General features: G+C 40.9%; 1 protein-coding gene across 2 annotated transcripts in view; it reads right to left on the reverse strand.

The window, feature by feature from the left end:
• Positions 1 to 18,867, reverse strand: part of LYPD6 (LY6/PLAUR domain containing 6) — a 72,873-nt gene that overhangs the window by 27,116 nt on the left and 26,890 nt on the right. The window contains exons 1-2 of one of the 2 annotated variants that reach the window (XM_075609417.1): positions 11,993 to 12,112; positions 2,037 to 2,220 (exon numbers count right to left, since the gene is read on the reverse strand). In XM_075609417.1, the coding sequence (XP_075465532.1) occupies positions 2,037 to 2,154 (118 nt within the window). In that variant the 5' untranslated portion in view covers positions 2,155 to 2,220; positions 11,993 to 12,112. Of the gene's footprint in view, positions 1 to 2,036; positions 2,221 to 11,992; positions 12,113 to 18,867 lie in introns of those variants that run through there. The other variant, XM_075609416.1, reaches the window with a different exon arrangement.

Consider the following 18,867-nt stretch of genomic DNA (forward strand, 5'->3'; position numbering starts at 1 on the left):
CCTCATATAGCTTTGATAATGTACACAATGCTGTACTGTACATGTCATTTTTCCCTGCCCCATGGAGCTCACAGCCTGGTTTTTGGAGACAGGGAGACAGAGTGATTTACCCATGGTGAGGAAGAGCTGACAGGTTCCCTTGCATTAAATGCAGTGACTTTACACTGAGCTACACTTACAGCACAAAACATGCATCTTAAAGTGCTGCAGTTGGTTTTAGTGCATGCATGTGTAATTGTGTTAATAACTACATGTGATCGAGAACAAATACATTGCTTGCAGGACTTTAAATTTGTTTGAACAAATACTGCAGCAGTTTTGAACTAGAGAAACCTTAAAGCTGCAGTTGTCTTTTTTTTTTTTATTATTATTATTTTTACTTCAATAGTTTCATGTGGGCAATCTCTAACTAACTAAAAAACTGCATAGCTGCCGGTCAATACGTTGTCCGTCTATTGATCGGCAAAGTTTGGCGACATCTTTAAATATGGGGAATGTAAATCGTTGCTATAGGAACAAGCATGCTTGTTAAAATAGAATACAAGAAAATTGGTCTTTCAAAGTTATTTTTTTTTAAACAGAAAATGCTAAAAGTATTTTTTCTTACTACAGAACTGATTTATTAAAAAAAAACACACATGCAGGATATTGCCTGAACTGCAGCTTTAATACATAACCACCAAAATACATCTTATGGATTGTCCCTGCATAGTAACTATAGGCTGTTACAGTATGTTCTTTAACATGTTATTTACACTACATATATGTAAACAGATTGCAAAGAATTGATGTATAAATTAAAACAATAGCAATTTAAACAGATGCTGTGTAAACCATTTACCAGGTGAGTCCATCCTACATGGTTAGTTTCCTTTATAAGAAAGTAGAGTTGTGTTTTGTCTGATACAACAATCAATACACAACATTTGTAAATAAATACCCACTGAGCATATATAAAACAAAAGAAACCAGATGATGTATTAATAGCAGAATGAATCTGGGTATTTTGCTGCATAATAGAAGATACCTTAACAGAGGTGTAAGTATCACATGTCTTAAACCTTCAAATACATTTATGCCATATCGAGTAAGCATGTTCAGAGTAGGAAGGGCTCTCGGGAAAACAGCCTTGGCCATTGCTGTGTGAATACGGGCTGTTGTATACTGTTAACTGATACTGCATCTGATACAGCATAAAGAAAAAAGATTGTGGCGTTTCCTGAGAGATGTATGGAATTTTCTCCCCTATTACTTCAAAGCAATTCTGCAGGGAAGAAAACTTAGGAACAGTTGTTGCTGCAGCTGTGCGTCTTATTTGGCTTATGATCACAGAAGTGTTAAGCCTGGGTTTTGGCCTATGCAATCATAACCCTATTAATGTTTTAAGCTGTTTGGGATCCTCAGAGTAACCATATCTACAAAACTCAAACAATACTTTGATAAAAGACTTAAAACCAGCAATACTTAGTTAAACTAGCAGAACAGGTTGCACTGCGTTTTAAATTATCAATTATTTTTTTTAATTACAGGATTGAAGCCGGGGGTCTCTAGAGCTGAACTGTGTTAATTTCAGCTCCGGGGACCCCCTGCATCCAGAGATACTAGGTGCTGCCGGTATCTCTTTGACGTTTAAATGTCTCGGTCACGCGAGCCAATAGGAAGCCGCACCACATGACGTCACAGCTTCCTATTGGCCAATGAGACATTTAAAGCCGCCATTATGTTAGGCACACAATTTCTCTGATTGCAGAGATACCGGCACCACTACATAGGTAAGTATCACTGGAAGTAGGGGTTCCCCGTAGCTGAACTGAACACAGTTCAGCTCCAGAGACCCCTACATCAATCCTGTAATAATTTTTTTTTTTTTTTAAACATGTGAAACGCAATGCAGCCTGTTCTGCTGCTTTAAACAGTCATAACAAAGCTGTTACAGACTCGTGTTTGGAAGCAAACAGTCATCCTAAATGAGACAAAGGGAATTACCTGATTTAAAAAAAATAAAATGATATAGTATAAAACCAAACATATCTTACTTGAAGGATAGAGGTAGACTATGTCTTTCACTGTAAAATCTCTTGCGTGAACTGTTTTCAAGCAGTTGGCAATGAGGCTCAGCAGTAGGACCCAGGCCACTGCAGGCCAACGATCCATTGCAGATTGGGATCCGAATCATACAGCCATGAGTGAATCCTTCCTACAGCCTGATGGACAACTGACCTAAAAAGAAGAAGAAATAAGAAAAAAATGTGTTGGCAACTTTAACACAAAAATATTCTTTCGTATATAATACTCGGATTCAAACTATTTTTTTTTCACACCAAAGAAAGTGGCATTACATCTTAACCTAGAGCAGTGGTGCGCAAACTGGGGTGCGGGAGATTTTTCTGGGGGGGCGCGGGCGGTTGCAGAGGTCCCGCGCTCTTCCCCACGGCATTTAAATGAAATGCCGGGGGGATGGCGTGAGGCCCCTGCAACTCACTTACTTTGATTCGGAAAGGCTGCTACGTCACGTCGGTATGGCAATGCGCCGGCAAATTACGCAGCGATGCAATGTGACGTCACATGAGCGCCGCCATGGCAACGCGCCATCAAATGACGCTGCGGGGTCACGTCACGCCGACACAAGAGGTGAGGGGGCGCGAGCACGGGGGGGGGGGAGAAGGCAAGGGGAGCGCAACTTTAATAGTTTGTGCACCTCTGCCCTAGAGGAGCATACCGTATAATGGGTTGCACATCTTTTAAGTATTAAGAGGTTCAAAAATAGTATTAAAGCAGCAATCCCCTCCAGAAGCCTATATGAGCGGAACTCATATAATGTTAGTATTTTATCCACTTGTGCATGTCCTGCTCTTTCAAACAAGCTGCATTTAAAAAAAAACAGGATTTTCTTCACCCTTAGCTTCTGTGGATACCATGGTAACCTTTAGATTACACTGGGCTCTGGAGAGAGCTTCATTTTAACTTCTCTTATATAAGAACTCTTATCTCCTGGATAATCAGATTTGAAATTAAATGCACAAAAAATGGGGATTAGCACAGACTGTTGCAAGTTTAAGGTATCAAAAAGATTTGACATGTATAGAGATACGTTCCAATATTATATTCATTATTTATTTGCGCAATAGGATCCACACTCCCAGAAATGTTGTAAGATATAAATGAGTAAAGAATACCACAAACCAGCTCACAACAAACAAGACAAACGTTACTCACAGATTTGGGGAGAGATTGCACTTTGATGAAAACTGTAATATTTTTAAATCAGACACAAAGTAAGATTGCATGTGAAGCTTCTTTTTGTTGTTGTTTTTAAACAACAACATTTCATAGGTGTTTGTCTTCTAAAGAGAATAAAAGTAACTTCACCCCATCATGCGGTCCTTACATTTTCATGAGTAAAAAAGCAACGCTGAAAATAGTCCGATTTTCTAACCAAAAATACTTAACCGATCTCATTATGTTGCCTGCTCCCAACACCTATCACTTGAAGTGAGACTAATAATGACGTACAGTACATTGCTGAGCTCAGACAGTAAATGCAGTGCCAAAAGGTCATTACGGAGCAAAGAAAGTGTGTTTTGATGCCTTGCACTGTTTGTTGGTGTACAGTTGTGGGAAATGTAAGAAACAGTTTGTTACATCTAGTGGACATTAAAGGCACCTTGAACTTGGCTGATTCCTTTATGCAGGGTGAATGAAGAAAACAGAAATCACAGAGGTGCTTAATTGTAATGTTGCTCGTCTCTGAATAGGAAGCGGAGCTGCAGGGCTGAGGTAGGGGTTTAAGATCACTGACCAGAGCCAGGGGACAGAGTCCTGTTAGAGTAGTCTTGATTCAGGCAGGCGGCAAAGGTGCAAGTCCGGATACAGGCTGGGGTCAAGGCAGGCGGCACAGGAGCGGTGGTCAGGGTCACAGGCTGAGGTCGGCAACAGGGAATCCAAAAGAACAGGGAGGGCTCAGGAACAGGACAGGCTCAGGAATCAGAATACAAGGGGCCCAGGCACACAGGGAAACGCATACAATTCCCAGGCAGGGGCTGGAAGTCACTGACAGCTATTTAAGCCCTGGAACAGGTGCAGCCAATATAGCAGGCTGCCAGTGATCAAAATATCCACAGCAGCCAGGTAAGGGCAGGTACCAGCCAAAGCCTGGACTGGAACCCTTACATTAATGTGATATATTTGATTAAAATCTGTGTCGTGTAACTCCTCCCTAACTCCTCCATTTGACGACCAATTCACAAGCTGACGCACATGGAGTAAAAAATCTGGAGCAATGTGCTTAATACAATGAAGCGCAAAAGAAAATGGCACTATTTGTGCCGGTTGTGCTCCAGGTTGCCTTCCTATAAAGGTCCATTACGCCTAATGGTTATATCGCTGCCGGTGAAGAGAGCAATCCCAGTCCCGATACCACTGTCTGCTCCTTGTAACTTTGTCTAAGTCGCATCAACCACCTTTTCCTCAAGCAGCGAAATTAGATTGTTAGCTCTACAGGACAGGGAGATGCTGGTGCAAATTCAATGTACCAGCATGCTTTACCCTACCCCCATCGCCACAAAAATCCTAGATTTCGACCACAAACCCCCAACAATTAGGCAAAACATGTTATCAATAAAAACAGCTGCGTGGCAGCTGTGATTTCAAAATGCATGCGGATTAACACTGAAAAAACGCTAAAGGACTTGTTCACTTCTGTGTTAGGGTGTGATCCTTCCATACCAAGAACTACAACATAATAGATTATTTACAGCTCGGTGATGAACAGCTTGGCTATAATGGTATTTTACTTGGCACATTATCACAGTATGTTTTTTCCTAATTACTCCACCCAAAAAGTCTTGTCAAAATACACTCATAGAAAAACACCATGTTTTTTTTATATGATGGAGTTGTTTCAAAGCTCAACTATCTACTTCTATAGCTATAAACAAGTGTTTCTCAACCAGAGTAATGTGTCACCCAAGGGTGCCTAAAATCAACATGAAGAGTTCCTCATGTGAAAGCAAAAGATCATATCTTGTTGCTGTATTGCTGATGTAATAGTGTTCCATATATATTAATAGCAAAATACAAATGTATAATTACATTTAATGCACTGTAGCTGTTAATGTAAAATGTACTATAAATTAGGAAAAAATCATTTCAGTTTAGGAGTATATCCAATAGAGGAAAAAAGCAGAGCACAGCAGTGAAAAAATTATGTGTCTGGAGCATAAGCGGAGGCTAAAAAAACAATTTATTAGTGGGTGAACACATGGAGGACGGCGTGGGGGAACCTCCGATGCATTTCGCACTGAACAGCGCTTGGTCAAAGAGTGGGTAGAACAAGCCATAACTGCCCTCCTAGCCATTCACTGGCTGCATTATCCTCCCACCTGGATATGCATATTAGTCCCCATATCTCTGTGCCAGGAAGACAGAAGATTGTCTTAACTCAACTCATATATTCACACCAATGTGCTTGTCCTCACCCAATCAGTATACAGCTTTATTCACCTGCTGAAATCCTCCATTACTTTGTAGCACTGACTATTGGAACTTTGTTGTATATTACCTTCTCATTTCAGTTTAGTTTTATAAAAATGGAGAAAAAACAGCCCACAACTCTGTGTATAAAGGTAAGTATTGCGCGAACATCAAGACAATTCTATAATGCATTTCATGTGACATAGACATGGGTTACCACAGCAGGAATCTGTGTCCACAGACGCGGTAATTTCTTACCGTCGTCGTCTGTTAAACGGGATCTTGATGAGATGAGGCAAGTAGATCAAATTTTTCATCCAGATTGTTGCGTTGTCGGCACCATCCAGAGGACACAGCACTCGCACAGCAGCAGCACCGGAGCGTCTCCTCGGTCTCAGCAGCGGCGCACAGACAACACCAACAAAGAATTATTGTTCCGGATCAGAGCCCAGTCCTCCTTAGTGCTTTCAGAGCCAAGATTAAGCCGCAAGCGCCGGTGGTATGGCAATAGAAATAGAGTCCAGTGCCGAAAAGCATCCAGCCAAGTCTTCCCCAGCGTTTTCAGCGGCGACTAATGACGTCACTGAGAAGCAACACGAGTAGTGACCATACGGAGGTGGCCAGGGAGCCGAAAATAAGCCGCAAGCGCCGGTGACAACGGCAATAGGAATAAAATCCAATATGGAAATAAAAACATCCTTCGTGATCATGTCTCTCTGCTGTATTGCTGATGTAACATGCAGTGTTCCATGTAAATTAATAGCAAAATACACATGTATCATTACATTTAATGCACTGTAGCTGTCAATGTAAATATAAAATGTACTAGTAATTAGGAAAAAATCATTTCAGTTTAGTTTTATGTATGCTTTCATGAATTTAACTAATACTGTAAAGTGACTGAGGGATTTAACAACTGGATTGTATAAATAAGGGTTTCTTATGGGAAAAATAAAGATGATAAAATGCACGCAACAGACTTGTAGTTACTTACATTTCTATATAAAAAGCTGAAAAACACGCAAAATTCAAGACTCATATACTAACGACTATCCCCATACTAATATCACTGGAACAGCGACACAATGAATCCACTCTGCCATAAAATACATTCTGTAACATTTGTTTAATAATCCAAGGCATCATTGATTTTCACATTTAGCCCAAACAACCTAACAATATATTACTAATAGTAAATATCCTGGGAAACACACTTTATATGCTATTTGTCATGGGCTAGTAACCGATACTTAGAGGAGATAGCTCATCTACAATTCTAGTGACTCACTGAATACACCTGTGATGTAAATGAATCACACCCACATCAATAGATCTTCAAAACTCAGGATAACAGGAAAGGGAAAATAAAGGATTATGTAAAAAAAAGAAGTGTTTTGGGAGACACTAGATGTATTTGAAAACAAGACCTGCTATGTATCAAGGCAAACGCAGTGCAATTCTGGAGCAAAGAAATTGCAAAAGGTGCATCAAAGAAAAAACGCCTATTGATTTCAGTGGGATTTATTTCTTTGATACAGGTTTGCACCAAGTTTGCTTTGATACACAAAACCCCAAAATGTATATCTCAATGTTTCCTTCCTGGTAAGATATATCATAAACAAGAAGAGTAAGTAAAACTGAATCTTAGATAAATAAGTGTTGCCCCTTAAAATATCATCACTGTAAGTATCTTCACTGCTATAGACCAGTTTTTAACTGCACTAAATTACATAAACTTATGCTTAGTTTATTAATCCATTCAGGGTATATTCCACAGAACATGTGTATGCATTTAGCATAGGGACCTGCTACTGAGACTTACCTGACGTTGGTTAGCATGCTTGGCATTATTTGATCAAAGGATGTAAGCAAAAGTCTCCTTTGTCTGACAGACTTAGGTTTCACTATGTATATTTATTGCCCATTTATTGTTAGCCCAATGGGAGAATCGCAGGGATTCACTTTCTGTTCCTTCAAATATCAAGGTTATATACATTCATTTTTTTTTAATATTTGCATTTGCCGAAATGTACTTTGGTGGTAAAAACGTCTAATTTAGGTACCCCAAGTTCAGAGGTGGAGCTGCTGGTCATCACGGATGTTCATGTGGCTAAGGGTTTGTACTGTATATGAATTTAAAAAAAGAGGCTTTGCAAATCTATGTTTAACAATAATCGGTAAAAAAATGTGTATATAATGTTGCCCCAATACACAAGGATGTAGTGATGAGTTGCTACGTGTGAGGCTTTGTATATGAATGCTGTCCAGTCCCATATAGCAACATACAGGAAGTATAAACAAAGTGTTCGTTAGCAAAATAAAGTGAAAGCCGTCATGAACCTCACCTGTTTGATTATTTCATAATTCAATATTTATTTAATGGATATACAAAAAAAAACTGATTATATGAAATATGTAATACCCCCTGCTTTGGTTAGGGACTAATTGGAGACTCATACATACTGTAACTGAGGATAGAATGTGTCTTAGGCCGAGTCCATGGTCCCTGCTGGCGTGCTGAGGCGCGCTGAGGCGCAGGGAAAGAGGGGGGTTTCCCTGGCCTTGCGGTTGCTTGCCGCACGCGCTGTCAGCAGCCGTCAGGGGGTGGACCGGGGGTGGGCCGGGGGCGTGCGCGTCACTGGCCGGGGGCGGGCCAGTGACGTCACGGAGCTGGTTCGCCCTCATTGGGCGAACCGCTCACGTGACCGGCCTGTCTCGCCGGCAAGCGGGGGAATTTAAAATTCCCCTAAGACCTGCGCTTCCGCAAGCGCGCAGAAGCGCAGGTGAGCCCCTACTAAAGCCGCTCTAATTGCGGCTGTAGGGGCTCAGTGTGTTCCCTTAGCTTGTTGCGGTGTATGCTGCTACTGGGACGACGCAGACCGAGTTGAAGAGAGCCACCTTAGGAACCACGAGGGGCCCGTGGAGATCAAGGTGGAGGAAGAGAGCTAAAGAACAGATTCTCTCCCCCTGAATGAACAAGAAAATATCCTGTAAGTAGGGAATTTCCTCTTCAGGTTGGGGCAATTGAGTCAGTACTGTATACTGCGCAATGGTGTGTTTTCTTTATCTGTCATTGCAGACAACATAAGGGAACACGCCTAGAGGAAAATCTACCTCACATTGTTGATGAATCATTCTACTACCAGGACTGACTTTTCAAACAGGACTGTCTTTCGATATGGTACTGTAATTATCATCACCACACTTTGCGCCGGGGACATTTTTTGTATTTGTATGGTATTGGATTTGAACAATCCATTGTTTATTGCCCCCTTGGCTGCATATGTAATCACATTGTAATCACACAATTGTTGTTATCACACCAATTAGTCTATCACTTGGATCAAGCGCTGGTAGAGAGTTTTTTTTTAGTTAGTTTTGTATTCATGTAGGGGCTCAGTGCTGAGCGGGAGCGAGCGTCAGCATGCTTCCGCAAGCAAGCGTCAAACATGTCCGGGGCCTTAGAATGTCCAATTTTAAGACACACTGAAAATATTATTTAACAGTACTATTTCTTTGCAAAAAAAAAATGTCTGCAGTCTTTGACAATAAAGGATTTGATCAGCATATAAAAGTAAAAGTAAATTATTTTGATTATTATTATTATTATTATTGTACAGTATGTATAGCTTTATATATAAATATATAGCTCCATCCATGTACATCGCGGTTGTTCAGTAGTAACACACATGACATAATAGGAATAAGCGCTCCATACAGTACATAAGAGTAAATATTAGGAAAAGGAGTCCTTGCCTGAAGAGCTTACAATCAAAGTGGTAATTAGGGAAAACTTACAGAGATAGTAGGGGGGCGGGTGTTATGGTAAGTGCGTTTACAAGGGGTCATGGTAAAAGCAGAGGAGATGTATAGTGTCAGCTATCGGAGCTAACCAAATGCTTCATTACAGAGGTTTGTTTTAAGATGGGCCTTAAACGTGGAGAGAAGGAGCCAGTCGGATATTGAGGGAAAGGGCATTCCAGAGGTGTGGGGCAGTAACTGAGAGAGGTGCGAGGCAGGAGAGGGCTTTAGATACAAAAGGGGGTAGACAGAAGACATCCTTGAGCAGAACGCAAGGGTCAGGATGGTGTATAGCGAAAAATTAGGGCTGAGATGGCAGAGGAGTGTACAGCCTTAAAAGTGAGGAGGAGAATTTTGTAAGTAATACAGTATAGTATTTAATCACAAGCCAGGAGAGGGATTTCAACAGGAGACGCTGAGACAGATTTTAGAGAGAGTAAAGTCATTCAAGCAGCAGCGTTTCGGATAGATTGTAGGGGAGACAGGTGAGAGGCAGCAAGGCCGGACAGTAGAAGGTTACAATAGTCTACGGGAGAGAATGAGGGCGTGTTAGTTTTAGCAGTAAAGCGACAGAGGAAAGGGCGTATCTTTGCAATGTTAGGGAGGTAAAAACAACGGGCTTTAACTACATTGTGAATGTGAGAGGAGAATGTGAGGGAGGAGTCAAATGTTACCCCTAGGCAGCGGGCTTGTGCTACTGGGTGTATGACAGTTCTGCCAACAGTATCTTTTAATATTGTGGCACCAACATATTCTGCAGTGCAGTACAATGTAGGAGGCAGGACAATAAACATTACATACTAACAATAATACATAAAATTTAAATGAAATGTTATATATATATATATATTTTTTTTTTTCTGGTGTATATATGTGTATTATATATACACAGATACACATTATATATGTGTCTATATATGCAAATCTGCACAACCAGAAGAACCCTATGTATGATCTCCATAAGCTTGTATACACCGTAAGCTATTGTTTGTCCAAAAAAACGGTATTGTACGACCTATTCCCCCCCCTCCCCCATTTTTATTACATATATCAGTTTAGATAAACTGAGATAATAGGAAAAATGTCCAAGCAGTTTACATGAAAGACATATGACAGAATAAATGGGGCTGCATTTTGAACTTAATCAGTGTCACATACTCCTGCAACGCAATGCTTAATGGCAATCTCCATGGTAAAGGAGGTTTCAAAAGTACCTGCTTTTACTAGCAAATAAGTACTGTCGAAGTCTATTGCCAGGTGCCCTAGCCTAAAGCTATCAGTGATCCTAATAGATGTGGTATTACCATCTGGGATACAATTGACTAGATCCTGCTAATGGACTTCTTGAGCAATTTAGTTCTTTATGTTATTTGGAGGTGTGGGTCAGATTTAACAATTAGCTGTGCCCATTCACTTCTCACATAACAAACACTCAAGGGGGTTATTAAGGAAAGCAACGGAGAGTTAATGGCCACTGAAAACAGCACTGCATTTTTTAAATGATTTTCAATGACTTGAGATCTGAATCAGTCTACTTTACTGGATGGTTTTCAGTATTAGGATACACAGGCAAAACAGCTCAATGGAAGGTGAGTGTATCCCGTTTACAGTTCACCTGGCTCCAGATCACTAAAGAGACTCCGCCAGTTCACTTTTTTTTTTTACATTTTAACTAGTTCAAAACACCTCTGAAACTATCCTGCCTCCTACATGAAAAGAGAGACGTCTTTCAATTTGTTTTCATGTCCAAAAGTAATTTTAAACCCTAAAGTAGCTTGAAGTGTTTGGTTATTCTGGGATAAGGTGGCATCTACCCACAGTCCTACAGTATTTTGCAAGTAAGCTTAACAATATGATTGCACCGTGAGATTTAAAACTACTATTGTCAACGCATGATAACCTAATTTCTAAGGATGGGCAGGTTCGCGGGTTCAAAATCGCAACTTTGAAAACTGTGAACTTCATTCGGATGTTTGAGTCAAAAAAGATTAAAAGGACCCCGATATGCATTGTGCAGCTGGAAGAAAAGGAGGGAGAGGGGGAATGTGAGAGAAACGTTCAAATACATAAAGAGTTTCAACAAAACCCATGAGGGAAGCCCGTTTCGGAGAAAGAGAAATATTAGAACAAGAGATATCATACAGCTCTGAAACTGGAGGGTGGCAGGCTCAGGGGAAATGGGAGAAGGGGTGCGTCTTCGGTGGATCCATGGAATAACCTCCCAACAGAGGTGTAAAGGTATTACCCCAAGGGAATTAAAAAAATGTTTTGGGTAGCTATCATAAATACAAAAGAAAATGAAGGATTAAATAGGGTCTGACGTTGTACAGCAGGTAAAAGAACGAGCACAGCAGGTGGGCAAAGTGGCTCTTATCAAATGTTCAAATCTGAGTAAAATCCGAGCCATATTTTTATTTCATTTTTATATCCAAAACAAAGCCAGTTGAGTTCCAGCAAAACCAAAGCAAAACACCAGTGAATGTGCTCACTCATACTAATTACTCATTATAAACTCACTTATGTGGTTTATTGAATCGCTGATTTCTAACGGACCCAAAAAACGAGCTCTATGGAAAATAATTTATTATGGGTTAAAAAAATGAATACGGTTGCTGTTTCTTGCCAGTAAATTACGGCCGGTGTATGGCTCAATGTTTTACATTTGTATTCTGTTTTGTGGTATTACTCCTGTTCTAATAAAATGTATCTACCAACTTACCAGCCTCAGCTTCCCACTGGGAAAGAGGGTTGGGACGGGAGCGGGTTTCTGTCTCTCCTGCTCACACTAGAAAATGATTCAAGTGGACGAGCTGCCTGATATCCAATTTATATGAAGAGTATAGTCAGGTGCTCTTTTATATCAAAGGCAGTTCAGTGAATTAGAAAGTATGAGAATCATGATGCCGAGATCCTCGTTAATGTATAATCCTTGTTGCTGAATCTGCATCTTTAATTAAAAAGCACACATCACGTTGCTCGTTATGGGATTAACTCTCTGCTCTTTGAGAGCTGTAAAAACAACTACCAGGAACACCAGGCAGTGATACAATTGCTCACTCGGCAGACTTGGCTCAGTGGCGACATGGTGTCTTTGTTGCCAAGAGCTCAGTCAGCGGGAGCATATAATTCCTAAGAACAAAGACTGATGAGTTTGTTTCATAGGCAACTAGTGCCCATAATAATACCAAAGAACTTTATCTGTGCAATAGGGGACTGCAATGTAAAACACAAAAGCTGCTGTACAAAACAGCAACTATGTATTAATCATTTTAAAATGCATTCAAATGCTGTATTTTCCATAAACCATGCTGAATGATTTTGCTTATCCATTGTAATTTAAAGTACGTATGCATGAAGAGCCATTTTCATTTCATAATCTTTGGTAAAGCTTGTTGATGCATTCAAATGTCTTCCATATTCCACACATAATGGCAAAGACTTTTGATTTACTGTGTAGCCATACTGTTTGCATTAAAAAGTATTATATTCTTCTTAAATGGTATAAATCTGATTCACTTTCCCCATAACTGCTAATGACATTTCCTAATGAAAGTAGATTTTTACTGATGGCAATGAAACATGACCAGCAACATACCCATAGTAGAAGAGGCTATTAATTATTAGCACAAGGTTGTTTCATAACCTTGAAAAATGTTCTGACATATTGGTTTCATTGGATGGCTGCCCCGTTTACTGGAAGATATTGCTAGCACTGCATAGATCTCTACATGTGCATACCACAAACCTACAACTAACTTAGGGACGCCATATAGGATAGTCAAGTAAGTGCTTGTGAGGAAGTAGTCTCGCCTCACTCATTCACTGCGTCAGGCTATGGCCCCAGTGCCTGCGCTGCACGCGCGCCTGCGAGGCTGGCGGCGCGTGCAGCTGAATTCCCCGGTCTGCAGAGAGCTGCAGGGGGAAAGACAGGGGGGGGAAGGAGTGACGGGGGCGCGGTGGTGACATCACCCGGCAGGTTCGCCCTCATTGGCTGAACCGCAAGGGGGCATGGCCTAGCGCTCCATCAATAGTTCCCCTCACAATTTTCTTGCAGGTTGGAAAAACTAACCGGGCAACGCCCCCGCCCCCCCCCTTGCAGCGGGCCCGGCCCCATTGAGTGGCGGCTATTTTCCCTGCAGCGTCCGCTACAGCGGGCGCTGCAGTAGCCAGCGGGGACCTGGCCTAAAATGGATTATATTCATTCATTTAAGTCACATTTATTCCATGACTATGCGATTTTGGGTCCGGAACCTCATACTGTCACTTGTGGAACATTTAGCCTAGACAACCTTTTCCGCCATCCAATTTGTGATCGATAGCAATTCCTAATCTATTAGGATATGTAAACTTAATCAATCCATAAGAAATCACATACAGTAAGAAAATACATCATTAGGTTCTGACCTCCGGTAAGAGTGAATGGGCCTTTATTATTCAGTGCTACGTTGATGTTAACACTACTTTGTGTAATTCTGTCATATATAACAGAAACAGTCATTTCATAAAAGGCCTAACAAGTCCATGTATTGATGTATACATTCACAATCTATGTAAGAGGAGAAAAAAAAAGCACTAAATAAATCTAAAAAGGCTTTGCAAAGTAACAGGTTGCGGCAAATATATATATGAAAAAAAGAAAGAAGATGTGGGAGATAAAAAGAAATGACCTGTGTGCCATTCCAATAACAAATCTGATATGAAATATACTATATAAAATGCTAAATATAGTAATCGATACATAGGATTGTCCGAGGACATTGTCAGTAATAAAATATTGCCGATGAATTTAATGAATTAGGAGGTCTTTCTAAGATTTTGTTTTAAGGCTTCTTTGTAAAGAGTTCTTCCTTTGGAGCCGTGGGAAAGATCCCCATATTCTAGTTTCTGACAGCTGTGTATGCTTCACTCGATCATGTCTTGTTGTCCTTTTGGACCTTCAGCCGCTAAGGCTAAAACTTCACAAGCCTGCTTCAATTAAGGACGCATAATTAAGAGTCAAACACAATCAGCGCACAAATCCATCTTCGGAATGGGGACAACTCATGTCTAGTTTTTAATTACATTTACATTTTAGTCATCGACTACAGATTATTAATATTTCAAAAGAATCTTCACACTTTTATATATTTTTTTATTTAAAGAAAATAGAAAACGTTTGGGTAAGAAGTTCTCACTTGCTAGAATGCATTATACATTTTGAAGTCTGCTTTGATAGGTCCAAGAAATTTGTTGCTCCGCTTTCTTACATTTGATGCAGCTTTCTAGACCAGTGCTTTTCCACTAGGGTTCCTAGGAATCCTTGGGGTTCCCCGGGCGTGCCTAAATGGTTCCCTGCAATTTCCAGGTAATTTGAAAAATGTACCAAATCCAGAAGAATTTACAATGCATCGAATCTCAGACACGCTATTAGAGAGGGTTGGGGTTCCTTACAATGCATCTGACCTCAGAGGCACTATTAGAGACGACAGAAAACACAGAAACACAGTGCACAACGCTCATAGTGCATTAAAATAAATATTATTCAGATTACACAGTACAGGTGAGTATTATGCGTACATCTAAGAAGAAAAAAAACAGCATGTCAGGGGTTAAAGTTACCCATGCGCCAACCGGATCTCCAAGCAGGATATCGTCAGATATTATACAGCTTGATGCCTCTGGGTCTTTCAATCCATGAACAATGTCAGCAGTTTCCTCAATAATCCTACTAGTGTGGGTGGAAGTCCCAGCAGACTCGTTATTAACGAAGGTGAGGATTCCGTTGGTGAGAATGGTCACTCACAGTGGTTTGCTGCACACTTGCAGCCCTCCGATTTTCCGTCTCCAGATCTATGACGTCACTCTGCGGCGACATCACGTCGCGATTTTCTCACTAGTAGGGAAATCGAAAAAGCAGTAAAGTAGGATGAAATGTCCAACTGAGATATCACATCAAAAGTTCTTTCCAATGCGTTTCGAGACCATAAGGTTTCTTCATCAGGGAATAACATGTACTAGTTCGTAAGGCATTGAAATACCCCACGCTCAAACCTGATTGGCCCGCGGCTCGAGTCCACCAGCCAATCCAGGATGAGCGGGGAGGAGTCAATAACCCCATAACCTTACACACTGTGCCGTGTCAAGCAACAATCTCAACATACAATCTTTATTAAAGCCAAAAACATTAAATAAAAACCCTAAATAGCATATTCAATGTGCTAAACGGGAATAGCTAGAATGGAAAAGAAAAAGGAGGTTAAAAACATAGTTTAAACAAAACTAAAATACAAAAATACTCAAATGTATCTGTGACTTGAGGAGATGATACTGTCTCCTGATTAATTTGTGTTCAATATCAATATATATATATATTTCTGTCCATTTTTATAATTAGATATTTTAGATTTTCGTGCTTTTTTTCAAATTTCAAAAAAAATTATTCCAAATTTTTTATATGTATTTTTATTTAATAAGTGTTTTTCATTTAAGTTCGTTTTTTGTTTAAACTATGTTTTTAACCTCCTTTTTCTTTTCCATTCTAGCTATTCCCGTTTAGCACATTGAATATGCTATTTAGGGTTTTTATTTAATGTTTTTGGCTTTAATAAAGATTGTATGTTGAGATTGTTGCTTGACACGGCACAGTGTGTAAAGTTATGGGGTTATTGACTCCTCCCCGCTCTTCCTGGATTGGCTGGATTGGCTGGAGGACTCGAGCCGCGGACCAATCAGGTTTGAGCGTGGGGTATTTCAATACCTTACGAACTAGTACATGTTACCCTGATGAAGAAACCTTATGGTTTCGAAACGCGTTGGAAAGAACTTTTGATGTGATATCTCAGTTGGACATTTCATCCTACTTTACTGCTGGTTCGATTCCCCTACTGGTGAGAAAATCGCGACGTGTATTGCGGTGTCGCCGCAGAGTGACGTCATAAATCTGGAGACAGAGAATCGGAGGGCTGCAAGTGTGCAGCAAACCACTGTAAGTGACCATTCTCACCAACGGAATCCTCACCTTTGTTAATAACGAGTCTGCTGGGACTTCCACCCACACTAGTAGGATTATTGAGGAAACTGCTGACATTGTTCGTGGATTGAAAGACCTAGAGGCATCAAGCTGTATAACATCTGACGATATCCTGCTTGGAGATCCGGTTGGCGCATGGGTAACATTAACCCCTGACATGCTGGTTTTTTTCTTCTTTAATGTACGCATAATACTCACCTGTACTGTGTAATCTGAATAATATTTCTTTTAATGCACTATGAGCGTTGTGCACTGTGTATTTGTGTTTTCTGTCTAGCTTTAAGGGGTGTTTTGAGCCACCCCTGTTTCCACGGCTGCAGACGCTCTTATTTCAGTGTTCACAAGGTCACGTGATATATATTTTTTATTATCATCACTTTATCACAATACACACTAGGTTGATTGTAGCTGCGCACTTTATGCACTTTGTTTCAGCTATTAGAGAGTGTTGAGGTTCCTTACAATGTATCTGATCTCAGACACGAAACTACAGAGGGATGGGGTTCCTTACAATGCATCTGATCTCAGACGTGCTATTAGAGAGGGTTGGGGTTCCTTACAATGCATCTGATTTCAGACACACAATTAGAGAGGGTTGAGGTTCCTTACAGTGTATCTGATCTCAGCCACACTATTAGACAGGGTTGGGTTCCTTACAATGCATCTGATCTCAGACGCGCTATTAGAAAGGGTTGGGGTTCTTCAGAATGTCACACTATAATTATAGGGTTCCTGCACCACTACCGCCATCGCTGACCTCCTGCTTGCTTACCGACTACGGATACTCTAACAGGACTCTGTCCCTGGGCACTGGTCGGTTAATTTGCATCCTTACCTCAGCCCTGCGGGTCTGTTTCTGATCAGAGACGAGCACCATCACAGCATCTAATCTCAGACGCGCTATTAGAGAGAGTTGGGGTTCCTTACAATACATCTGATCTCAGACACGCTATTAGAGAGGGTTAGGGATCCTTGCAATGCATCTGATCTCAGACGTGCTTTTAGAGAGGGTTGGGGTTCCTTACAAGCATCTGATCTCCGACGCGCTATTAGAGAGGCTCGGGTTCCTTACAATGCATCTGATATCAGACGTTCTATTGGAAAGGATTGGGGTTCTTCAGAATGTCACAATATAATTATAGGGTTCCTTAACCAAAACTTTAAAAAAAAAAAACATAGAGATTACACCACCCCAATCTTGCTAACAATAGAATAACACATTTTGAGCAGACACTGAAATTTCCTTCATTATGCAATGTGAACTGATTACCTTGTTGCTGTCGGAGGGTTGGCGGCACCTTAGTGTCACTGGACCTCCGGCATTTGTGGTCATGTCATCACTCCAGAAGTATTTTGCCATGATGTAACTAGTACATCAAAAGTGCCTCTGGCGTGCCGACACCTGCGCCTTACCAGGAACAGATGGAGCCGGCGTTATTGCACCCGCTGCCGGGAGCCAGCACATGCGATAACGCATAAGCCATGCCCCTTTTTTCCACACAGCGAACTCAAACGCAATGGTGTCTGCTCCTGCTGGCGTGGTGTATGTCATGGTGCAATGCGCTAGCAGGAGTAATAGCGGCTGCTACATTTATATGTCATAAGGGCATTCTAAAGGTGCTGCCCTAATAGGGCCAAACTGAACTAAGTTTAGGAAAGTTTCAGGTAGGGATTTACATCCATCATCTCTGCCTCATCCCTTCCCTACCATTGTCCCCTGTCCTAATTGTACTCGTATGTGGAGTGAGTGTGAATAAATCTAGGCTGGTACAAAGAAGATTAATAAACCCTGCCTCCTCTATTAACAGCACCTGTGCTAAATTTAAATAGAACATTTTCAGATTTTCAAGAACAATTTAAATATGTTTATACTTGTCTAAATTTGATCACCTATTTTAACCCATGAAAATTCTCACGCCCATTAGTTCACTTTGGTCCTAAGTGGGGCTGCACCTTTAACCTTCCAAATAACTGGTAATTGACACTCCCCAAATCATAAGCATGCTAATGCATGCAATGCAAAAAACGTTAATATTGCTTAGTGCTTAATGCTTCCCATTCATTTAAATGGAGCACCAAGCTTTCATGACAAGGACATTCAGCTTCTCAGCATACATCATATGGGGCACGAGTACCAATTTTACAATAACATAACTATTTTGCACCATGCAACACAAACATTTATGATTCATCAGACTGCACACATACAGTGTTTATAGTCAGAAGTCCTCCGTCCTGATATGTAAAACTACGCAAATATCCAGTGGGACCATGCTAAGAATTAAGGCTGCGCTTATAGTGCCGGCAACGTCGCGTCAAAACTAATGCATTGTCGCTATCGTCGGCGCTTATAGTGCACGCGATGGCGACAAAGCGACGGAGCGACAGTGCTACCAGAAATCTGATAGTCACTGATATTTGATTTTTTCGGCGACGGTCTCCCCTTGCGGCCAATCGGGATTTTCTCCATACCTCTGCCCTCCCCTTTTATGACATTGTTTGCCTTGTAGCCAGCGACGTCGCCTAAATTTGAAATACAACTCATCGCAATGGCGACGGGTGACGTCATCGGTCGCGTCGCCGTT

This window comes from Ascaphus truei, chromosome 7 (assembly GCF_040206685.1).
Source record: "Ascaphus truei isolate aAscTru1 chromosome 7, aAscTru1.hap1, whole genome shotgun sequence".
Taxonomy (NCBI): Eukaryota; Metazoa; Chordata; class Amphibia; order Anura; family Ascaphidae; genus Ascaphus; species Ascaphus truei.